The following is a 23093-nucleotide window of genomic DNA, read 5'->3' as shown; positions in this document are numbered from 1 at the left end:
TTTTAAAATTCAACTGAAAGATGAACACAATCTCTATCACTTTCTTAAGTGCAGACAATTAGCAAAACAATGACTGAAGTCCTAAATTGTAGCATTTACTGTCATTGAACAATTAGCTTTGGCTTTGCTAGTCTATGCTACCTCCAGAACACTCTGCTTGTAAAATAAAGGGTTTGGAAGAGGCAACCTTTAAAGTGCTGTTACAATTCCATGGTGTCAGAACGATATTACCAATGTAGATATCATGGTATAGGGTGTCAGGTAGAACTGTTGTATCCCAAAAGTCTTGAATGATTTAAATATTTCTGACCAAATTATAGTGCAATCATTAAATATTCAACAAATTAAATAAAACAGTACAATCAAACATAGAAAATATTTCATTTAAAAGCAAGTCAACAGGTTGATAATAATGATTCTTATTGACCTCTGATTTTATTTGAGTGTGACACTTCTGGCTCAATAAACATCTTCATGCATTACTGTGGCCTGCTATTCCCACTACCAAATCTATGACCTGGTGAACAATAGCTTGATGATAATTTTCCCTTCACTTAGCTAGATTAATCCCTAGCAATTAGTAAAACCCATATGAATATCTTCCTCAGTTGACAGAATATGTCAAACATTGCAATCTATTGGTAAAATCTTTGCAAAGCTAAGCTTGATTTCTATGTCTTGGAAATTCACCAGAGAAGAATTTCAGCAAAGAAAGGTGTACATCTATGACATAAAAAAATACAGATTAATGACATTTTATACAGGTGAAGCTAGATTATGTGAAATGAGTTAAATATGATGCAACAAAAATGCCCTACTTATGTGACTTCATACAATTCCCTAAACCTCCCTCAGCCTCAGTTTCCTTATTTTTATCTATCAAGTGTCCCCTCATTTTTCACCAGTGAAAGGATAGGTATAATAAAAAGATACTAAGCTCATGTGGCCTTGACATGGGGTGTTCTAGTTGACTACTTCAGGTTTGAGGTGATACTTCTGTTTCTTTCTTTTCTTTTTAATTTAAGGTTTTATTTGAATTTTACAAATTTTCTCCCAATATTACTCCACCACCCCCCAGAAAGCAATCTGTCAGTCTTTATTTTGTTTCCATGTTGTCCATTGGTCCAAATTGAATGTGAAGAGAGAAATCACATCCTTAAGGAAGAAATTCTGTTATTTTTCAATCACTGGCTGCCATCCATTGATAACAACTGTCTTCTACATCTATGCAATTAACAATCATTCAGACTTCAAATTTTTGGTTAAATATGCAGTTCAATTCACTTTATAAATTCATAGTTTAAAAAATCCTCTGTGATTTGTAGAACATATTTCAACCTTCCCCTTGCAACAAAATCTCTGGGTGGGTATGGTCCCTTCATTACCCTGGTTTGCAGAATCATTCACACACACATTTCCTCTGACTTTTGGAAATTACCTTTTTTTTTTCATCTGGGCTCATTCCTTACTTACTCAGTCTCAAAAGTCTGGATGGTCTTTTAGCCGCAAGTATCTTGTCTGTTCCCCACTCAACTGTCATAGGGATCCACCCAGAGCACACATCTGATAATTTTTCCCCACAAACCTACCAACCTCCCAGCTCAATAAATGCCAATGCCTCCCTTTCACTTCTAGTTCAAATTTGAAATCTTCTGTTTGACTTTCAAAGTTTTTCATGATTTCCTTTTACTATTTTTATTCCTTACACTCTCTCTATACAGATTCTTCAAACCAATGATACTCATTGATCTCCTGGCATTTCCTAGCAAGAGACACCCCATCTTTAGGACCTGGATATTTTCATTGATTGTCCCCCTTACCTGGAATGCTCTCTCTACTCATTTCTGCTTCTTAGTTTCCCCTGCTTCCTTCAAGACCCAGCTCAAATCTTGGATGTTTTTTCTAATCCTCCTTAATTCTATCAACTTTCTTTGAATTTTTCTTATTTTGTCCTCTCTATACCTGGTATTGTTTTGAAAACATATTTGTTTTGATGTTGTTTTCACTATTAGAATGTGAATTCCTTGACGAAAGAGAATATCTTTTTTTTTTCTATCCCCTGTGTTGAATACCTTGCCTGGCAAATAATCGGCAATTAGCATATGTCTAATGACTGACTGTAGGATTTCATTATATTTCTCAAACCCCAACTGTGATCCAGCATAATCTCCTATGAATTCTATGAGTGGGGTTGAAGGAGATTTCTGCAAATTATAAGTCTAGTTGTAATGAAATAAGATCAGGAAATGAAAAAATTTGTACCTCATTCTATTTAGATCTCTCTCTCTCTCTCTCTCTCTCTCTCTCTCTCTCTCTCTCTCTCTCAGCTTTCTTGGTGGATCACATCACTTTCATGCCTTCATATCTCCACTGATTTTTCTTGATGGCATTCTATGAATTCTGCACGAGGTTACTCAGAGAGTCCTCTGGGGTTTTTTTTTAAACCGTTATTTTTTAGATATCTGCAAAGTACTTGTACTGTCGATTCTTAGTCTTTTTGAACTATCAGATCTGCTACTTAGGAGGTAATTTACCCAAACGATAGGTACCCAATGCACAACTTATACTAATGACAATTTTACATCTTTAATAAAGATTTACTTAACCCTGACAGAGGAAAAATTGATCTTAAATTAAAGCAAACAAATAATAAAATGTGTCTTTTTACATATGTAACTTGGCAATACAGTCTTCCAGAGAAACTCATGATGGAGAAAAACTGATGTGTGGGCTCATTCACCACTTGGGATTTTGATTTCAATACTAGTAGTTTAGTCAGTATCTTCTGCACTACAGGAAATACATCTGTTTCACTTTTAATCCTTACCACTCTTCCCTCTGTCCCTCCCCTCCCCTTAATAGTATTGTTTTCCTCCAATTATATCTAAGGATAGTTTTCAACATTCATTTGGTTAAGATTTGGGGTTTCAATTTTTTTCTTTCTTCTCTCTCCTCCCTCTTTACTAAGACAGCAAACAGAGGTGTATTATGTACAATTATGTTAATAATATTTCCACATTAGTCATATTGTGTAAGAAGAGTCAAAACAAAAGGGAAAGACTATGAGAAGGAAGAAATAAAACAAAAAAAGTTGTAATAATATATTTTGGCTTTCATTCAGACTCCATAGTTCATTATCTGGATGTGAATAGTATATTCTATCATGAGTCTTTTAGAATTGTCTTTGATAGTTGCATTGCTGAAAAGAGCAAAATCTTGTTGATGATTGCCCAATGTCACTGTTCCTTTGTACAATGTTTTCTTGCTTTTGTTCACTTCACTCAGTATCTATCTATCTATCTATCTATCTATCTATCTATCTATCTATCTATATTCACTTCTAGTTCAAATATGAAATCTTCTGTTTGACTTTCAAAGTTTTTCATGATTTCTTTTTACTATTTTTATTCCTTACACTCTCGCTATACAGATTCTTCAAGCCAATGATACTGATTGATCTCCTGGTATTTCCTAGCAGGAGACTCTCTCTCCTCTCTCTCTCTCTCTCTCTCTCTCTCTATATATATATATATATATATATATATATATATATATGTATGTATATATTCATATGTCTATCCAGGGGTTTCCTCCTGAACATCAATTCTTACAGAACAGTAGTACTCCATCTCAGTCATATATCACAATTTGTTCTGCACTTTCCTAATTAAAGGGCATCCCCCAAATTTCCAAGTATTTGCCAGTATAAAAGAGCTGCTATAAAGGTTTTTGAACATGAGTCTTTTTCTCTTTTCTATGATCTCTTTGGGATATAGACCAAGTAGTGGTAGTGCTGGTTCAAAGAGCATGCACAGTTTTGTTGTTCTTTGCTCCAAATTGATCTCCAGAATGGTTGGATCAGTTCACAAACATGGAATCCTATTATTGTTAACATTTGCAGGTGAGGAAACCTGTGACAGACAGTGTGTCTGAAATAGGATTTGAATACAGGACTTCCCGATTCCCAAGTTCAACAGTCTTTTCTCTATGCCACCTTGCTCCCTGTGGTATTAAGGATACCAATAGTTACTGACGTTGAATGATTTAATGGAAAGATTAGTGGATTTACAGTCATAGCATTAGTGTTAGGATTCTAGCACCATTACAATCTAGATACAATTCTCTAAAACTCTCTCAGTCTCAGTTTTTTTATTTTCATGTATCAAGGGTACCCTCATTTTTTCATCAGTGAAAGGATAGGTCCAAACATATAATGAAACTTGTGCCTTGACAGATGGAGTTCTAATAGGCTATTTCAGGTTTAAGGTGGCCCTTGTTTTACTTGTCAGTCATTGGCTGCTACACACTGGTAACTCTCAATCTATACAATTAACAATCATTGAGACTTCAAATTTTGGGGTAAATAGGCAGTTTAATTCATTTTATAAATTCATAATTATAAAAACCTCTGCAACTTGAAGAACATATGGCAACCACCTTCAGGTATACAAATCTCTGGGTGGTATGGTCCTACCATTACCCTGTTTGCTGGATCATTCAAACACATGTCCTGTAACTTCTGAAAATTACTTTGTTTATTGGTTCTCATTCCTTGTGTTCCCTACCTACTAAATCTCAGGAGTCTGGATAGTCTTTTAGATACAAGTATCTAGTCTAGTCTACTCCCCACTCAACTGTCAAAGGGATTTATCCAGAGCACAGAACTAATCATGTTCCCCTTAATTACCCCAACTACCCAACTCAATCAACTCCAAACCCATCCTTTCACTTCTAGGCTCAAATATGAAATCTTCTGTTTGACTTTCAAAGTTCTTCATAATTTCCTTTTACTATTTTTACTCCTTTCACTTTCTCTGTACATATTCGTCAAACCAATGATACTGACTGAACTCCTGGCTTTTCCTAGCAGAAGGCACCCCATCTATAGGATCTGAATATTTTCATTGATTGTCCCCCTTACCTAGAATGCTCTCTCCAATCATCTCTCCCTCTTGGTTTCTCCTACTTCCTTCAAGATCCAGCTCAAATCCCACCTCTAACAGAAAATCTTTTCTAATCCTCCCAAATTCTATCAACTTTCTTCTTTGAATTATTTCCTATTTATTCTGTGTAACTCAGGTTTTGGTTTCAAAAAATATTTGTTTTCATGTTGTCTACAATATTAGACTGTGAACTGCTTGAGGAAGGAGAATATTTTTTAATCTCTTTTTCTATCCCCTGTGTTGAATACATTGCCTGGCAAATAATAGGCATTTAATATATGTTTAATGACTGTAGGATTGCATTGTATTACTTAAACCCCAACTTTGATTCTGTATAATTCTTCTCTCTGAATTTCAGATGTGGATGAATGTGCAGATTCCACAGTCTGTCCACCATATGCCACCTGTATCAACACCCCAGGAAATTACACGTGTGATTGCAAAAATGGATTTGTAATGGGACCCAGAATGGAGTGCCAAGGTAAGTGGGCCTAAAGGGGATTTCTGCAAAGTATAAATCTAATTTTTATGAGATAAAATATGAAAATGAAAGACTCTGAACCTCATTCTATTTAGATCTCTCTCTCTCTCTCTCTCTCTCTCTCTCTGTTTTTCTCAGTTAATCTCATCCTTTTCATACCTTCATATCTCCATTGATTCTTTTTTTTTGCAAGGCAATGGGGTTAAGTGGCTTGCCCAAGGCCACACAGCTAGGTAATTATTAAGTGTCTGAGACTGGATTTGAACCCAGGTACTCCTGATTCCAGGGCCGGTGCTTTATCCACTGTGCCACCTAGCCGCCCCTCTCCATTGATTCTTTTTTTTTAAACTTTATTTTATTTTTTTTTTATTTTTTTAGATTTTTCAAGGCAATAGGGCTAAGTGGCTTGCCCAAGGCCACACGGCTAGGTAATTATTAAGTGTCTGAAGCCAGATTTGAACTCAGGTACTCCTGACTCCAAGGCCAGTGCTCTTATCCATTGCACCACCTAGCCGCCCCACTCCATCGATTCTTATTGATGACATTCTATGAATTCTCTGCAAACGGATTTGCTCATTGAACTAGAGAAGTACTCTGGGTTTTTTTAAACATTTATTTTTTAGATATCTGCAAAGTACTTGTACTGTTCATCAATTATCCCTCCTTCTTCCATGCATCTTTCCATTTGAAAATTGTGGGCTTTCCTGACTTGAAAGGCAGCATGAGGCAAATAGGCTTAGCAGTGAGGGGTCTTCAATTATTTTGCTTTTAAAATATTTTAAATTTAATCTTATGGTAAAAAATTCTATATTTCTCTATTTCATGCATACTTGAAGTTCAGGAGTCACTCATGGCTAAAAGACATGGTCCAGGAATTCTTCCCTGTTCTGGTTTGTTAATCTTTAGTTAACCTTGCATTCCCCCTTACTGGAGTCACAACTTTTTTGGAACTGGACTTAATGTGAGCATTGTTATCTGATTAGCACACTGCAGATTAGGAACACCTTAATTTTTGAACCATTAGCCTAAATCTCCATAGTATTTTGCATTATAAGTCAAGCCAATACACACAGATGACTTGAAATGTAATTTCTGCTGTTCCATTTACTATTTATATGATCTTGGGCCTCAGTCTTCCCATCTATAAAATGTGCTGGAGAAGGAAATGGCAAACCATCCCAGTGGCTTTGTCAAAATAACCTCAAATGGGATCATGAAGAGTTGGATATGACTGAAATGACTGAAGAGAACAATGGGGTGATTCCCAATCACCACAATGTTTGGCAGCCTTGATCTGGGGAGCTCTTTTGATAAAATTCACCTTCTCCCTAGATGTCAATGAATGTTCTCAGAATCTTCTTGTTTGTGGACCCAATACCAAATGCACCAATGTCATTGGAACTTATAGATGCAGCTGTTTGACTGGATTCTCTTCTCCCAGGGGAAATTCTTGGGTCCCTGGTAAGACTGGATCCTTCCAATGCACAGGTAATACTCCAAGGGTTACTGATGTTTCTAGGGTTATCTAACCTAGGCTTGGGCATTTTGTGACTTACTGAAAATATCTTTCTCCTGTTCTGCAGATATTAATGAATGTCTCAGGGACTCAGTCTGCCCCCAGCATTCCACCTGTCAAAATACTCCAGGGAGCTATGGCTGCACGTGCAATACTGGCTTCACTTTTAGGAACTCTCAATGTGAAGGTACCAAGCACACTAAGACAGAATCTGTCTTGAACTTTTCTTATCTTCATTTTTTCAATCATTTAAAAAAAGTGTTATTTCCTTCTTTTTGAGAGGTCCTGTGAAAGTATATCAACTAATGTGAGAAATTGTCCTTGTCTTCAGTTATCTATTTGGAAGGGCAAGATATATTTTCTACAATACACTTAATAGGTCATGAAGAAAGAAAGTCAATATTTCAAGCTTCTTGACTGGTATCCAAAAGCAGCAATCAAAGAAAGAGACTGAATTTGGAATCAGAGAATCTTGTTCAAATTCCCTCATCATGGCCTCCCTCAATGAAAATTGCTGATTCATTTGAATAGAAAGGTCTGAAGATACACATGCATATATCCATATATCTGTGTATATAAATGCACATATATACATATTATATATACTTTCCCTCTATATTTGCATTCAGAAAATGTCAAATTGATTCAACTTTCAATTCTCTTTTTAACACCCCTAATCCTCCAAAGGTTAATTCTTGGCTCACTCTTATGATTCTCGTTGGACAGCCTGGCTTGGTTGTTGCCCTGGCAGCCTTTCTTTCTCCTCCATCACCTGCAATTTCTCTGTGCTGCTCTTGTGTCTTTTTTCATGCTTCAAATGCAGCCAGCCAGATTATTCTGGAATTATAATTAACTGGAAGAAATCCAGTCCCCTTAAATTCTTGGATTTATCCCAACAGATACATTCTATGTACTCAGGAGTATATTGGTAAATTGTTTGATTATGAACTATCCAAGAAAAACAGTGTAGCTATATCACATTTTAAACTTAAAGGCAAAGATGTGCACAATCTCTGTCTCTTTCTTAAATCTAAACAATCAGCAAAACAATTAGTCAAGTCTTAAATTGTAGCATTTACTGTAATTGAACAATTAGCTTTGGCTTTGCTAGTCTACACTGCCTCCAGAACATCCTGCTTGTAAAATGAAGGGTTTGGAAGAGGCAGCTTTTAAAGTGCTGCCAAGTTACGATTCCATGGTGTCAGAATAATATTACCAATGTAGATATCATGGTATAGGGTGTCAGTCAAAACAAGATAGAGCTGCTTGTATCCCAAAACTCTTGAGTAGATTAAATACTCCTGACCAGATTAAAATACAATCAGTAAATATTCAACAAAATAAATAAAAAAATTACAATAAAACATAGAAAATATTACATTTAAAAAGCACATCAACAGGTAGATAATAGGGATTCTTATTGACCTCGGTTTTTATTTGAGTTTGACCCTTCTGGCTCAAGAAACATCTTCATGCATTACTGTGGCCCGCTTTGCCTGCTACCAAATCTATAATCTGGTAACCAATATCTTGGTGATAATTTTCTTTGCACTTTGTTACACTAATCTCTAGCAATTAATGAAACCCATATGAATATCTTCCTCAGTTGACAGAATCTGCCAAATTTTGCAATCTATTGGTAGAGTCTTTGCAAAGCTAAGCTTGATTTCTATGGCTTGGAAATTTATCAGAGAAGAATTTTAGGAAAGAAAGTTAGTGTATGTCTATGACATAAAAAATGCAGATTAATGGCATTTTATGCAGGTGAAGCTAGGTATTGTGAAATGAGTTAAATAATACGATGCAACAAAAATCTCCATTGTATATGACTTCATACACTTCCCTAAACCTTTCTCAGCCTCAGTTTCTTCATTTTTATCTATTAAGTGTCTCCTCATTTATCACCAGTGAAAGAAAAGGTATAATCTAAGTATATTAAGCTCGTGTGACCTTGACATGGTGAGTTCTAGTTGACTACTTCAGGTTTGAGGTGATACTTCCGTTACTTATCAATCATTGACTGCCACCCACTGATAAGTCTCTTCTCTATCTATGCAATTAACAATCATTCAGACTTCAAATTTTTGGTTAAATATGAAGTTATATTCATTTTATAAATTTATAGTTAAAAAACTCTTAAATTTGAAGAACATATTGCAACCATCCACTTGCAATGAATTCTCTGGGTAGGTATAGTCCCATCATTACCCTGGTTTGCAGGATCATTCACACATATTTCATCTAGCTTTTGGAAATTACTTTTATTCATCTGGGCTCATTCCTTATGTTCCCTACCTACCAAATCTCAGACATCTATATTGTCTTTCAGCCAAAAGTATGTTTGTTCCCCACTCAACTGTCATAGGGATCCACCCAGAGCACAGATCTGATCATGTTTCCCCCAAAACCTACCCCAACCACCCAACTCAGTAAACTCCAATGCCTCCCTTTTACCTCTATTTCAAATATGAAATCTTCTGTTTGACTTTCAAAGTTCTTCATGATTTCCTTTTACTCTTTTTATTCCTTACACTCTCTATACATATGCTTCAAGCCAATGACACTGACTGATCGCCTTACAGAAGACACACCAAATCCAGGATCTGGACATTTTCATTGATTATCCCTGATACCTAGAATACTCTCTTCTCATCTCTCCCTCTTAGTTTCCCCTGCTTCCATCAATACCCAGTTCAAATCCTACCTCCTATAGGAAGGCTTTTCTAATCCTCCTCAATTTTATCAACTTTGCTTTTTGAATTTCCTAGCTGTCCTGTCTATGCATTTGTTTTCATTTTGTCTTCCCTATTAAACTGTGAGCTCCTGGAGAAGAGTAACTTTTATCTCTTTTTCTATCCCCAGTGTCGAATACCTTGCCTGGCAAATTATTGGCATTTAATATATATTTAATGACTTACTGTAGGATTGTACCGTATTGCTCAAACCCCAACTGTGATCCTGCATATTCCTTCTCTCTGAATTCCAGATGTGGATGAATGTGCAGATTCCACAGTCTGTCCACAAGATGCCATCTGCATCAACACCCCAGGAAACTACACATGTGATTGCAACAATGGATTTGTAATGGGACCCAAAATGGAGTGCCAAGGTGAGTGGGGCTGAAGAAGATTTCTGCAAAGCATAATTCTAGTTGTAATGAAATAAGATGTGGAAATGAAAGAATTTGAGCCTCATTCTATTTAGATCTCTCTCTCTCTCTCTCTCTCTCTCTCTCTGTTTTCTGGGTGAATCATACCCCTTTCTTGCCTTCATATTCCCATTGATTATTATTGATGGCATTCTATGAATTCTGCATGAGGAATTAGTGAACTAGAGAAGTCCTCTGGGTTTTTTTAAACATTTATTTTTTAGATATCTGAAAAGTACTTGTACTGTCCATTCCTTATCTCTCCTTTTCCCATACATCTTTCCTTTTGAAAACTGAGCTTTCATGACTTGAATGGCAGCATAGGGCAAGAAGAAGAAGACTGGATTAGGAGTGATGGTCTTCAATTCTTTTGCCTTTAGAATTTTTGAAATATAATCTTACTGTATATATAAAGACTGTATTTCCCTATTTCACTCAGACTAGAAGTTCAAGAGTCACTCATTGATCAAGCTCATAACTGATTGTTCCAGAAACTTAGACAAATTTCAATTCTTGCCTGGTCTGGTTTGTCACACCTTAGTTAACTGGTGGTACCTACTCCCGGGGACTCAATTTATTGATGCTTGTCTTAATGTGGATACTTACCCCACTGCAGGTCAGAACTCCCGAGCTTGAAATCTATTAACTGCAATCTCTGTGATATCTGGGATTTTAAGGTCAAAGCACTACACTCATCTGACCTGAAATCTAATCCCTACACTGCCATCTACTATCTGTGTGACCCAGGGCTTCAGTCTCCTCATCTGTAAAATGTATCGGAGAAGAAAATGGCAAACCATTCCAGTGTCTTTGTCAAAAAAAACACCGCATGGCATCACTAACATTTGGATATAAACTGAAATGACTGAACAGTAAAGGGGGATGATTTCAAATCACCACAATAAGTTAGGCAGTCTTGATCTGGGGAGCTCTTTTGATCAAATTTACCTTCTCCCTAGATGTGGATGAATGTTCTCAGAATGCTCTTGTTTGTGGTCCCCATACCAAATGCGCCAACATCATTGGAAAATATAGATGTAGATGTTTGTCTGGATTTAGAGCAATTTTTCATATGACTATGAATTGCTTTGATCTCCTCATCTGTAAATTGCCTTTGCATATCCTTTGACCATTTGTCAACTTGGGAATGGATTTTTGCTTTAAAAATAAGACCCAGTTCTCTGTATATTTTAAAAATGAGTCCTTTATCAGAATCATTAGTTGTAAAGATTATTTCCCAGTTTACTACATTTCTTTTGATCTTGGTTACAGTGGTTTTATCTGTGTAAAAGCTTTTTAATTTAATGTAATCAAAATCATCTAATTGGTTTTTGGTGATGTTCTCAATCTCTTCCTTAGTCATAAACTGCTCCCCTTTCCATAGATCTGACAGGTAAACTAGTCCTTGATCTTCTAATTTTCTCCTAGTATTGATTTTATGTCTAAATCCTGTATCCATTTGGATCTTACCTTGGTGTTGTTCTAATCTAAGTTTCTTACATACTAACTTCCAATTATCCCAGCAGGTTTTATCAAAGAGAGAGAGTTTTTATCCCAATAGCTGGACTCTTTGGGTTTGTCAAACAGCAGATTACTATAATTGTTTCCTGCTATTGCACCTAAACTATTAAACTGGTATACCACTCTATTTCTTAGCCAAAACCAGACAGATTTGATGACTGATGCTTTATAATATAATTTTAGATCAGGTAGGGCTTATCCCCCTTCTTTTGCACTTTTTTCATTAAATCCCTGGAAATTCTTGACTTTTTATTTCTCCATATGAATTTACTTACAATTTTTTCTAACTCATTAAAGTAATTTTTTGGAATTTTCATTGGTAGGGCACTAAACAGGTAGTTTAGCTTTTGTAGAATTGTCATTTTTATTATATTAGCTCTACCTATCCATGAGGAGTTGATATTTGCCCAGTTATTTAAATCTGATTTAATTTGTGTGAGAAGTGTTTTATAATTGTTTTCAAAAAGTTTCTGAGTCTGTCTTGGCAAATAGACTCCCAGGTATTTTATATTGTCTGAGGTTGCTTTGAATGGGATTTCTCTTTCTACCTCTTCCTGCTGTATCTTGCTAGACATATATAGAAAAGTTGAGGATTTATGAGGGTTTATTTTATATCCTGCAACTTTGCTAAAATTGCAAATTGTTTCCAGTAGTTTTTTGGATGATTTCTTAGGATTCTGTAGGTAGACCATCATGTCATCTGCAAAGAGTGAGAGTTTTGTCTCTTCCTTCCCAATTCTGATTCCTTCAATTTCTTTTTCTTCTCTAATTGCTGAAGCTAACATTTCTAATACAATATTGAATAGTAGTGGTAATAATGGGCACCCTTGTTTTACCCCTGATCTTATTGGGAATGACTCTAGCCTCTCCCCATTGAATATAATGCTTATTGATGGTTTCAGATAGATACTGCTAATTATTCTAAGGAACAGTCCATTTATTCCTACAATCTCTAGTGTTTGTTAGTAGGAATGGGTGCTGTATTTTGTCAAAAAGCTTTTTCAGCATCTATTGATATGGTCATATAATTTCTGATAGGTTGGTTGTTGATATAATTGATTATACTAATAGTTTTCCTAATATTGAAAGAACCCTGCATTCCTGGGATAAATCTTACTTGGTCATAATATATTACCCTAGTGATAACTTGTCATCAATTTGCCAAGATTTTTGCATCTATAGCCATCAGGGAAATTGGTCTATAATTTTCTTTCTCTGTTTTAACTCTTCCTGGTTTAGGTATCAGCACAATATTGGTTTCATAGAAAGAGTTAGGCAGAATTCCATCTTTCCCTATTTTTCTGAAGAGTTTATATAGAATTGGAACTAATTGTTCCTTAAATGTTTGGTAGAATTCACTTGTGAATCCATCAGGCCCTGGAGATTTTTTCTTAGGGAGTTCAATAATAGCTTGTTGAATTTCTTTTTCTGAGATAGGTTTGTTTAGGTATTTAATCTCTTCTTCATTTAACCTGGACAACTTATATTTTTGTAAATATTCATCCATTTCACTTAGATTATCAATTTTTTGGCATAGAGTTGGGCAAAATAATTTTGAATTATTACTTTAATTTCCCCCCATTGGTGGTGAGTTCACCTTTTTTATTTATGATACTAGCAATTTGGTTTTCTTTTTTCTTTTTTTAAATCAAATTGACTAGAGGTTTATCAATTTTATTGGTTTTTTCATAATACCAACTTTTGGTTTTATTTCATAATTCAATATTGTTTTTGCTTTCAATTTTATTAATTTCTCCTTTAATTTTTAGAATTTCTAATTTGGTATTTAATTGGGGATTTTTAATTTGTGCTTTCTCTTATTTTTTAGCTGCATATTTAGTTCATTGATTTCCTCTTTCTCTAATTTGTTCCTGTAAGCATTTAAAGGTATAATATATCCCCTGACAGCTGCTTTGAGTGAATCCCATAGGTGTTGGTATATTGTTTCATTATTTTCATTATCTAGGATAAAATGACTAATTCTTTCTATATTTTTTTTGGTCCACTCATTCTTTAAAATGAGGTTATTCAGTTTCCAATTGGTTCTGGTTCTATATCTCCTTGGCCCAATATTGAATATGAATTTTATTGCATTGTGATATGAGACAGATGTATTCAATATTTCTGCCTTTCTACAGTTGATCATTAGGTTTTTATGTCCTAATGCATGATCAATCTTTGTATATATGCCATGTACTGCAGAGAAAAAGGTTTATTCCTTTCTATCCCCATTCAATTTCCTCCATAAATCCACCATATCTAGTTTTTCTAATATTCTATTTACCTCCTTAACTTCTTCCTTGTTTATTTTATGATTCAATTTATCTACATCTGAGAGTGGGAGGTTGAGGTCTCCCACTAGTAGAGTTTTGCTGTCTATGTCTTCCTCTAGTTCTTTCAGCTTCTCCTCTAAGAATTTGGATGCTATCACATTGGGTGCACATATATTCAGTATTGAAATAACTTTATTGTCTATGGTACCTTTTAGGAGGATAAAGTTTCCTTCCTTATCTCTTTTAATGCTATCTATTTTTGCAGCTGTTTTGTCTGAGATAAGGATTGCTTCCCCTGCTTTTTTCACTTCATCTGAAGCAAAATATATTTTGCTCCATCCTTTTACTTTTACTCTATATGTATCTATGTATCTCTCTGCTTCAAATAAGTTTCTTGTAAGCAGCATATTGTAGGATTCTGGGTTTTAATCCACTCTGCTATTCACTTACATTTTAAGGGAGAGTTCATCCCATTCACATTCAAAGTTATGATTACTAATTCTTTATTGCCCTCCATTCTACCTTCCCTCTGTTTGTATTTTCCCTTTCCCCCTTTATCAGTATTCCCCAGTATTTTGTTTCTGAATACCACCCCCTTCAGTGTGTTTGCCCTCCTATATCCACCCCTTCCCTTTCTTTCCCCTTTCCCTTTTTCCCATTTCCCTTCTCTTCCTTTTGTTAATTCCCCTTTTTTCCCTCCCCCTCCCTTTCTCTGTCCTCCCTCCCTTTTCCCCCTTTTAATACTTGAAAGGTTAGGTTTTTTTTAAGTTAACTGAATATGTGTGTAAGTTGACTTTAAGCCAAGTCTGATGAGAACAAGATTCAGGTTTTTCTCATCTCCTCCCTTCTTCTCCTCTACTACCATAGGTGTTTTGTATCTCTTAGTGTAATGATATTTACCCCATTCAATCCCCTCCCTCCTCCTATCTCCTTCCTGTACCCCTTTTTAAAGAAGGTGGCATTTTTAAAATCATTCTATCTGAGTCCTAGAAAATTCTGAGTTTCTGTCACTTCTAGCTAAGTACATTCTCTCTAATAGAGTTAGAATTCTTGAGAGTTATTAGAGTGCTTCTCCCAAATGGGGTTGTAACCAGTTTTATCCCATTGGAGAGCAGTCTCATGGATAGGTCATGAATGTCCATCACTTCTGGCTAGGTATAGTTTCTCTGTTAGAGTTACAATTCTCAACAGTTATGAGAATGTTTTTTCCCCATGCTGGGATATAGCCAGTTTCAACTTATTGGATAACAGTTTTTTTCTTTACCCCCCCCCCAACTTTTTCATGTGTCTCTTGTACCTCCTGTTTGATGTCCTAAGTTTCTATTTAGCTCTGGTCTTTTCATCAGCAACTTTTGGAATTCTTCCATTTCATTAAATGACCATCTTTTTCCCTGCAAAAGAAGGCTCAACTTTGTGGGATAGTGGATTCGTGGCTGCATTCCAAGCTCCCTTGATCTTCAGAATATCTTGTTCCAGACCCTTTGATCCCTTAATGTTGATGCAACCAGGTCCTGCAGAATCCTTACTGTGGCTCCTTGGTATTTAAATTGTTTCCTTTTGGTTGTTTGCAGGATTTTCTCTTTTATTTGATAGTTCTGTAATTTGGCCACAACATTCCTTGGTGTTTTCATTTTCGGATCTCTTTCTGGAGGAGATTGATGTATTCTTTCAATAACTACTCTGCCCTCTGGTTCCATGATATCAAGGCAATTTTCCATCACTAGATCCTGTAATATTAAGTCCAGGCTTTTTTTTTCTCTTCAATGTTTTCAGGAAGTCCAATAATTCTCAGGTTGCCCCTCCTTGATCTACTCTCAAGGTCAGTGGTTTTGCTGATGCGGTATTTTACATTTTCTTCCATTTTTTTTTTTTTACTATTTTTTGATTTTGCTTAACAGTCTCTTGCTGTCTCATGAAGTCATTAGTTTCCACAGACGCCATTCTATTTTTAGGAAAGAGTTTTCTTCATTTACCTTTTGCAACTGCTTTTCCACTTGGTCAATTCTACTTTTGAAAGAGCTTTCCATTTGACCAGTTGAGGTTTTGAGAGAATTATTTTCTTTTTGCATTTGCCCAATTGAGCATCTGAGAGAATTATTCTCATTTATTATTTGTCCAATTGTATTTTCCAATTATTTTTTTCTTGTTGCAATGTATTAATCTTCTCTTGGGTTTCTTTTTCCAAATTTTCCAATTTATTTTTAAACTCCTTCCTTATTTCTTCAAGGAAGTCTTTCTGTATTGGAGACTAGATCATATTCTCCTCAGATGTTCTAAGTCTCTCTGAGTTAGGGTCTTTTCCTTCCAAGAATTTTGCTATGGATCCACCTTTCCACTGACCTTTCTTCATTTTGCTAATACCTTGAGTTGGGGAGGGGCTGGTTCACAGAAGTTTGGAGTTGGGATCCCTAGAGGCTTTACTCACTGAGTGCAATTTCTCCAACTGGCCAGTAGGAGGTGCTGATTGCTTTCTTTGGAGTGTCTGTGACTTTGATTGAGGCCTATTCCCTTAGTCTGAAGGGAGCGATTGAAGGTGTTGAATACTTTTACCTTCAATCAATGATGGGCTATATCCTGGGGTGAGGTTATCCCTCTCCCTATTGTTTGCTGGGCTAGTTCTTCTGCTCACACATCTGTGCCCACGGCTGTGGAAGACAAATCTTGAGGTAGATATTCTTTCTCCTGGCTTTTCTTTCTGGGTTTTTGGGTCGGATTTCTGTTAAGAGATTTGTTTCATATCATAGATGTGGAAAGATCAGGAGACTTTAGAACTGTGCCTGTTTTCTCTCCGCCATCTTGGTCAGAAGTAAGGATAGTTTTCAACATTCATTTTTATAAGATTTTGAGTTTCAATTTTTTCTTCCCTCTATGACAGCAAGCACTTTAAATCATATTTTCACATTAGTTGTGTTTTGAAACAAGAATCAAAACAAAAGTGAAAGACCATGAGAAATAAAAAACAAAAAAAATAGAAAACAGTAAAAAATAGTATTCTTTGATCCTTATTCAGACTCCATAGTTCTCTCTCTGGATGTGTATACAGCATGCTATCATGAATCTTTTGGAATTGTCTTTGATAGCTGAGAAGAGCTAAGACTACCAGGTTATTTCTTGCACAATGTTGGTGTTACTTTGTACTATGCTCTTCTCATTCTGTTTATCTCACTCAGCATCAATTCATGTAAGTCTTTCTGGGTTTTTATGAAATCTGCCTGCTCATCATTTCTTATAGCACAATAACATTCCACTACATTCATATATCACAACTTGTTTAGCTATTCCCCAGTTGATGGGCTTCTGCTCAATTTTCAATATTTTTCTGTCACAAGAGATGATAAAAATATTTTTGTATATGTTGAGTCCTTTTCCATATTATGATCTCTTTGGGATTACAGTCCTAGCAGAAGTATTGCTGCATCAAATGATATGCAAGCTTTATAATCCTCTGGGCATAGTTACAAATTGTTCTCAAGAATGATTGAATCAGTTCACAATACCATCAATAAAGAATCAGTGTTCAGTTTTCTCACATTTTCTGCAACATTTAACATGTTTTTTTCTGTCATATTAGCCAATTTGGTAAGAGAGATGTTGTTTCTCAGAATGGTTTTGATTTTCATTTCCCTATTCAATAGTGATTTAGATTTTTTCATATGATTACAGATAGTTTTAATTTTTTCATTTGAAAATTGCCTGTTCATATCCTAAAACTCATTTATCCAAGGGGAAAGACTTGTATTCTTATAAATTTTACTCAGTTCTGTATATGTTTTAGAAATGAAGCCTTTTCGCAGTGGATAGAGCACTGGCCCTGGAATCAGGAGTACATGAGTTCAAATCCAGCCTCAGATACTTAATAATTATCAAGCCACTTAACCCCATTTGCCTTGCAAAAACCTAAAAAAAAACCAGAAACAGAAATGAAGCCTTTTTCAGAAACACTGGCTGTAAAAAGTTGTTTCCCACCTTTTTTATTTTTCTCCTAATCTTGGTTACATTGATTTTGTTTGTACAACCCCTTTATAATTTAATGTAATCAAAACTAACCATTTTATATTTCATAATGTTCTCTTTCTCCATCATAAATTCTTCCCTTCTCCATTGATTTGACTGGTAAACTATTTCCCAATTTGCTTATGGTATCATCCTTTAAGTTTAAAACACATAACCATTTTGACCTTTTCTTAGTATAAGGTGTGAGATGTTGGTCTATGTCTAGCTTCTGCCATGTTATTTTCAATTTTTCTCAGCAGTTTTTGTCAAATGATGAGTTCTTATCACAGGATCCTTACAGTTCTTAAGTTGGAGAAATCTTCTGAACCCCATCTATTCAAAATGTAACCATTATAAATTTTTCAGTCAATCAACAACGTAAGTAGTTCCCTTTAAGCCAGAAAATAGCTAAGCATTATTCACTTATCTGGAAGCTGAACTGAGTAATCTGAAGACATCTCCCCTCACTAGGAAAACAAAATAGTCAGCAAATGCTCAGATGATTTCTCATATTTTAATCATAGAACATATATACAAATTATGTCATCATGCTTTGTCATTTGTAACATTCTCAGTATTTCCTTCCAACTCCTTGGTGCCATTAAAACTTTATTTTGCTCATATTTCCCTAGTTTTTAAATAGATGTTCTTTCTCTACTTTTTTAAAACTATTTTCATATAAATGAGGCATCATTCTACCTTGCTGACAAAGAGATCACAGTCCTTTCTCTACCATACAGATAATTTTCTTTCCAATATTATGCAAAAGCCAAAAGCCATCTGAAAGCTGTGATTTTTCATACATGAATTACCAGTATAAAATATATATATATATATATATATATATATATACAAAGCTTTATTTTACTTATATTAGTCATAAAAATATTCAGTCATAATAATGGGAATATTTCATATCACTTGATGATCAACAGAAAGTTTTTCTTTTATCCAAAACATATTTTTCTCATATCTCAGTACACCTTGTATAGGTTACCAATGAGCCACCAATGGTGGAGGGAATTATCCACATTACAGAAATCATGCATTCAGGTCCTTTTGTCCTTCTGTCCTCCCTACTCCCTATCCCCCACCATGTGGTAAATAATACAAATGTTATTGCTTCCATTTTGCAGATGAGGAAACTGATCCTCAAAGAGAAGTGACTTAGTAAAGGTTCTAACCAGTTGCAGCTAGAATTCTTCTTGAAGAACCAGTTCCATTATCTATAGAATCTAGGACTTGAGTGAGACTTTTAGCTATTATGGGCTGTTGTTGCCTTGGGGCAGGGGCATTTGACTTGGTAGGAGATGGGATTAGAAAAAGAACTTATGCCTTGGATACAATCAATTCAGTACATTCTCTAAGCAACTATCACTTATGAACCTTTCTATTATTTATTCCCTTATAGCACACTGTTCTAAATAACTGAGAGAATGAGATGTTTTATTGACTTTATATAGAGAATTGATAGGAACCAGGCCATAACTGGAATGTCCTCCCACTTTCTAGCCCTTGAGAAGGCAGTAAGGATGATCAGGGGCACATGGGGGTTGTCTTTGATTTGGGGTTCCAAAGGCATATCTTTGCAAAAATCAATTTGTGGAACTTGACTATTTTCTCTTCAATCCCCAGATGTAGATGAATGTATGGATGCCACAGCTTGTCCAACACATGCTACTTGTACCAACACATTAGGAAACTATTTTTGCACCTGCAAAAATGGATATAAATCAAGCACTTCAGAAGTGAACTTCCAAGGTCAAGGAACTTACTGTGAAGGTGAGTGAAGGGATTCCTGTGAAGTCTGTCTGAAGTGCTCAACAAGAGGGGCTGGGAATTTAGACAATGAGTAACCTTTATTCTGGAGGGGTGGAAGCAGAGAGGAAGACCATGATTGCATTGCATAAAGAAAAGAGACACTTGGATTAGATAAAAGGTAGCTCATCTATCTTGTCCTGGAATGTCCAAACAAGAGAGTGCCCTGGGGCTTTATTTAGAAGTTTGGTGGTGGTGGGGTGGAGTGCATGAAAGAAAGTGAACTCTTTTCTGTTCTGGTTAAACCATCTAGGGTAGGGCATGGATAAAGTAGAGTTGTAGTGGGCAGAAAGTCAGCCTCAAAGTCAAATAGATTTGAATTTAAGTGACTCCCCTTCTCTACCTATACAGTCATGTATAATGTGATCATGGACAAATTCACTTAATATCTCAGTGCTTTTGTCAAATCTGTCACAATTAGTCTCTAAGAAGGCTGCATACAACACTGTTAAGTACAAATGTTTTTGAGATTCCTATTTCAAATTGGTCAGAGGATCTTATAGCATAAGATTAGAACTATAAAACTTTAACAAGTTATTTAGTCCACATCCTTCATAATGGACTATGAAGACTAATACAAAAATGTTTTCCCCACTCTACTCTCCACCCCTTTCCAGTTCATCTTTCCTCTCTCTCCTCTCTCTCTCTCTCTCTCTCTCTCTCTCTCTCTCTCTCTCTCTCTCTCCACTACCATATTATTCTCTTGCTCAAAATCTTTCAGTTACTTCCTGCTGCTTCTTTTTTTTTTTACTTTTAGTTTTTGCAAGGAAATGTGTTTAAGTAGCTTGCCCAAGGTCACACAGTTAGGTAATTATTAAGTGTCTGAGACCAGATTTGAACTCAGGTACTCCTGACTCCAGGGCTGGTGCTCTATCCACTGCGCCACCTAGTTGCCCCTCCCTATGGTTTCTTAACTAAAGTTCTTAGATTGGTATTCAAGCATCTTTACTACTCAATCAGCTGGTTTAGTCTCCTGGTACTCTATGTGTCATTCCAATTAGACTCCCTCTGCCATTCCTTCTTCTATGACTTTGCTGAAGTTATTTCCCATACCTGTATTGCCTTTCCTCCTCCTCTTTCTAAGTCGAATTCCTGACCTTGAAAACCCAGCAGCATGATTTTTCTCCAGTGTTTTTTCCTGATTACTCCAGGGGATAAAAGACTTCCAGTATCTGGACAGAATCTGGAACTCTGGATTTTACTATGCAAGTATCTAATGTATTTTTTAAAGAATTATCATTATTCACATTGCACCATTTGATTCCTTATTCTTTTTACATATAAGCTAGAAGCTCCAAGAAGGCAAGGATCTCATCTTATCTCAACTTTTCATCTTAAAGTAGAGTAAAATGTATTGTCAATACAGACATTTAGAAGGAGAAAAGAGGGTGAGCAAACCTAGTTCCTTCTCTTAAAGTTCACTAAGTGGACCTGGCTCAGTCACTTTAAGAAGAGCTCCTAGTGATGGGGATAAAGAGGAACTGACTTAGGTATTCTGGTCCTATATGGCCTTTAACAAGGTGCTAGAGCATACTTGTCACTGAAAGCCACTCAAATGCAAGTATTTCTATCCAAACACCTCCTTACAGGGAAGTGCTTATAAGGAATTCTCCTTCAGTTTGGACTAGATGTTCACTGAGGTCCTTTCTGACCCTGAAATTCTGTGATTATTTTAAATGCAAGTGAATTTAAAGAGGAAGGGAACATTGACAATGGGAAGGATCAGCTAATGTTTTTCCATAGGAAGGGATTTCTGAACTGAATCTTAGAGAAATCTGAGTATTCTAAGAAGCAGAGATGAGAAGGGGATTGAATGTATTCTAGGCATGGAATTTGTGAAGTGATTGGTTGTAAGTATCACCACAGTGAAATTTGGACAACCTCATGGACCCCACCTGCAACTGAGTGACTCATGATTTGCCCAGAGATTGGTGATTTCTGGACTGATTTTTGATCTTCCATCAGATGTCTAAACCTCACAATTTGCCCAGGTAATTCAAGTTGCAAAGAAACAGAAAGTAATTACTACTGTATCTGTAATCCTGGATTTGAACAGACCTCTGTAGGCCATATCTTCACTGACCCAAAAGAGAAATGTGAAGGTGAGAGATAGTGGAACTAAGACAGGTGGGTAGATGGAGGTGAGTGCAGACTTAGCATGTGGACAAATCAGGACTCTGAGGCTCTATGGGCAGAAGCCTGACCCTGAAATAAATGGATAAGGGCTGATCAGTGACTGAATTTAACAGGTATTTATTAAGTATCTACAATATGGCAGAAATAATACTAAGAAAAAAAGCAAACTCGTCTCTTGTCCACAAGAAACTCATAGATAGGAGGTATCTTAGAGAGAAGAGACTTGTGAGTGTTGGGGAGAGGGAAAAAGAAATCTTACAAAAGATGAGATTTGAGTTGAATCTTTAAAGAACACATGAGGTGGAGACAAAGAGGAAGAACATTTCAGGTATTGAGGACAGTCAGTGAAAGATCAAAGAATTTGGAAATGGTGTGTCTTGTATTAGGAAGCTAATGTCAGTTGATCCTAGAGTGCATGGAAGGAAGAGTAAAGAATAAGAAAATTGGAAAAGTAGGAAGGGTCCAGATTGGGAAGGGCTTCAGAGGTGATCTTATCAGCTCAGAACTACTCAGGTTGAAGGATACTTCTGATTCACTTAGTAGCTATTTCTGACTCTGGAAGGGTGCCTGAGATGACATAAGAGATATGATCAGGATTGTCAAGATCTTGAAGGATTTCATGAGGAAGGAGAATTTAGAATGTTCTGGCTGGTCCTAGAAGGAAGAACTAGAAACAGTAGGTGGGAGGCTAGAGCAGAAGATGTAGAAAGGCAAATTTTAGCTCAGACTAAGGAGGAACTTCATTTTTTTTTGGTAATGGGGTTAAGTGACTTGACCAGAGTCACACACAGATAATTATTAAGTGTCTGAAGTTGGATTTGAACTCAGATCCTTCTGACTCCAGGATCGGTGCTCTCTCCACTGTACCACCTAGCTGCCATAGGAACTTCTGTATTCTTGGAGTTATCCAACACTGGAATAGGTTCCCAAGGAGTGTGGAGCTCTCCATCACTTGAGGTCTTTCAGGAGATGCTGATGATGATTTATTAGAAGGGAGTCCTGCTCTGGTCTAGGTTGGTCTAGGAGACCTCTGAAGACTGTAGATTCTAACTTTTCTGTAAATAGTTCTATGTTCATTTGCTACAATAAGCCCAGAAGCCTTGGCATGAATAGCTCTTTTGACCACATTTGTCTTCTGTCTTGATGTGGTTGGGTCTTCTTAAAGTTTCCATCTTTAGAGTCTGAATTTCAACTCTACCAGCATCCTCAATGGAGATAAAACTCACCTGGATTGCCAGCTTCACCTTCAGGAACTCTGACTGTG

General features: G+C 36.1%; 2 protein-coding genes across 3 annotated transcripts in view; both read left to right on the top strand.

Annotated features, from left to right (window-relative positions):
- The window catches only part of LOC141500485 (putative adhesion G protein-coupled receptor E4P), a 258858-nt gene that overhangs the window by 101356 nt on the left and 134409 nt on the right, over positions 1-23093 (top strand). The gene's annotated exons all lie outside the window — the stretch shown is intronic.
- Positions 1-23093, top strand: part of LOC141500484 (adhesion G protein-coupled receptor E2-like) — a 118527-nt gene that overhangs the window by 52520 nt on the left and 42914 nt on the right. Inside the window, exons 14-18 of the mRNA XM_074203683.1 lie at positions 5302-5424; positions 6757-6912; positions 7008-7127; positions 9927-10049; positions 19511-19657. Coding sequence (XP_074059784.1) covers positions 5302-5424; positions 6757-6912; positions 7008-7127; positions 9927-10049; positions 19511-19657 — 669 coding nt within the window. The remainder of the gene's footprint in view (positions 1-5301; positions 5425-6756; positions 6913-7007; positions 7128-9926; positions 10050-19510; positions 19658-23093) is intronic.

The sequence above is a fragment of the Macrotis lagotis genome, chromosome X, assembly GCF_037893015.1.
Source record: "Macrotis lagotis isolate mMagLag1 chromosome X, bilby.v1.9.chrom.fasta, whole genome shotgun sequence".
NCBI lineage: Eukaryota > Metazoa > Chordata > Mammalia > Peramelemorphia > Peramelidae > Macrotis > Macrotis lagotis.
This window is presented reverse-complemented; position numbering and strand designations above follow the sequence as displayed.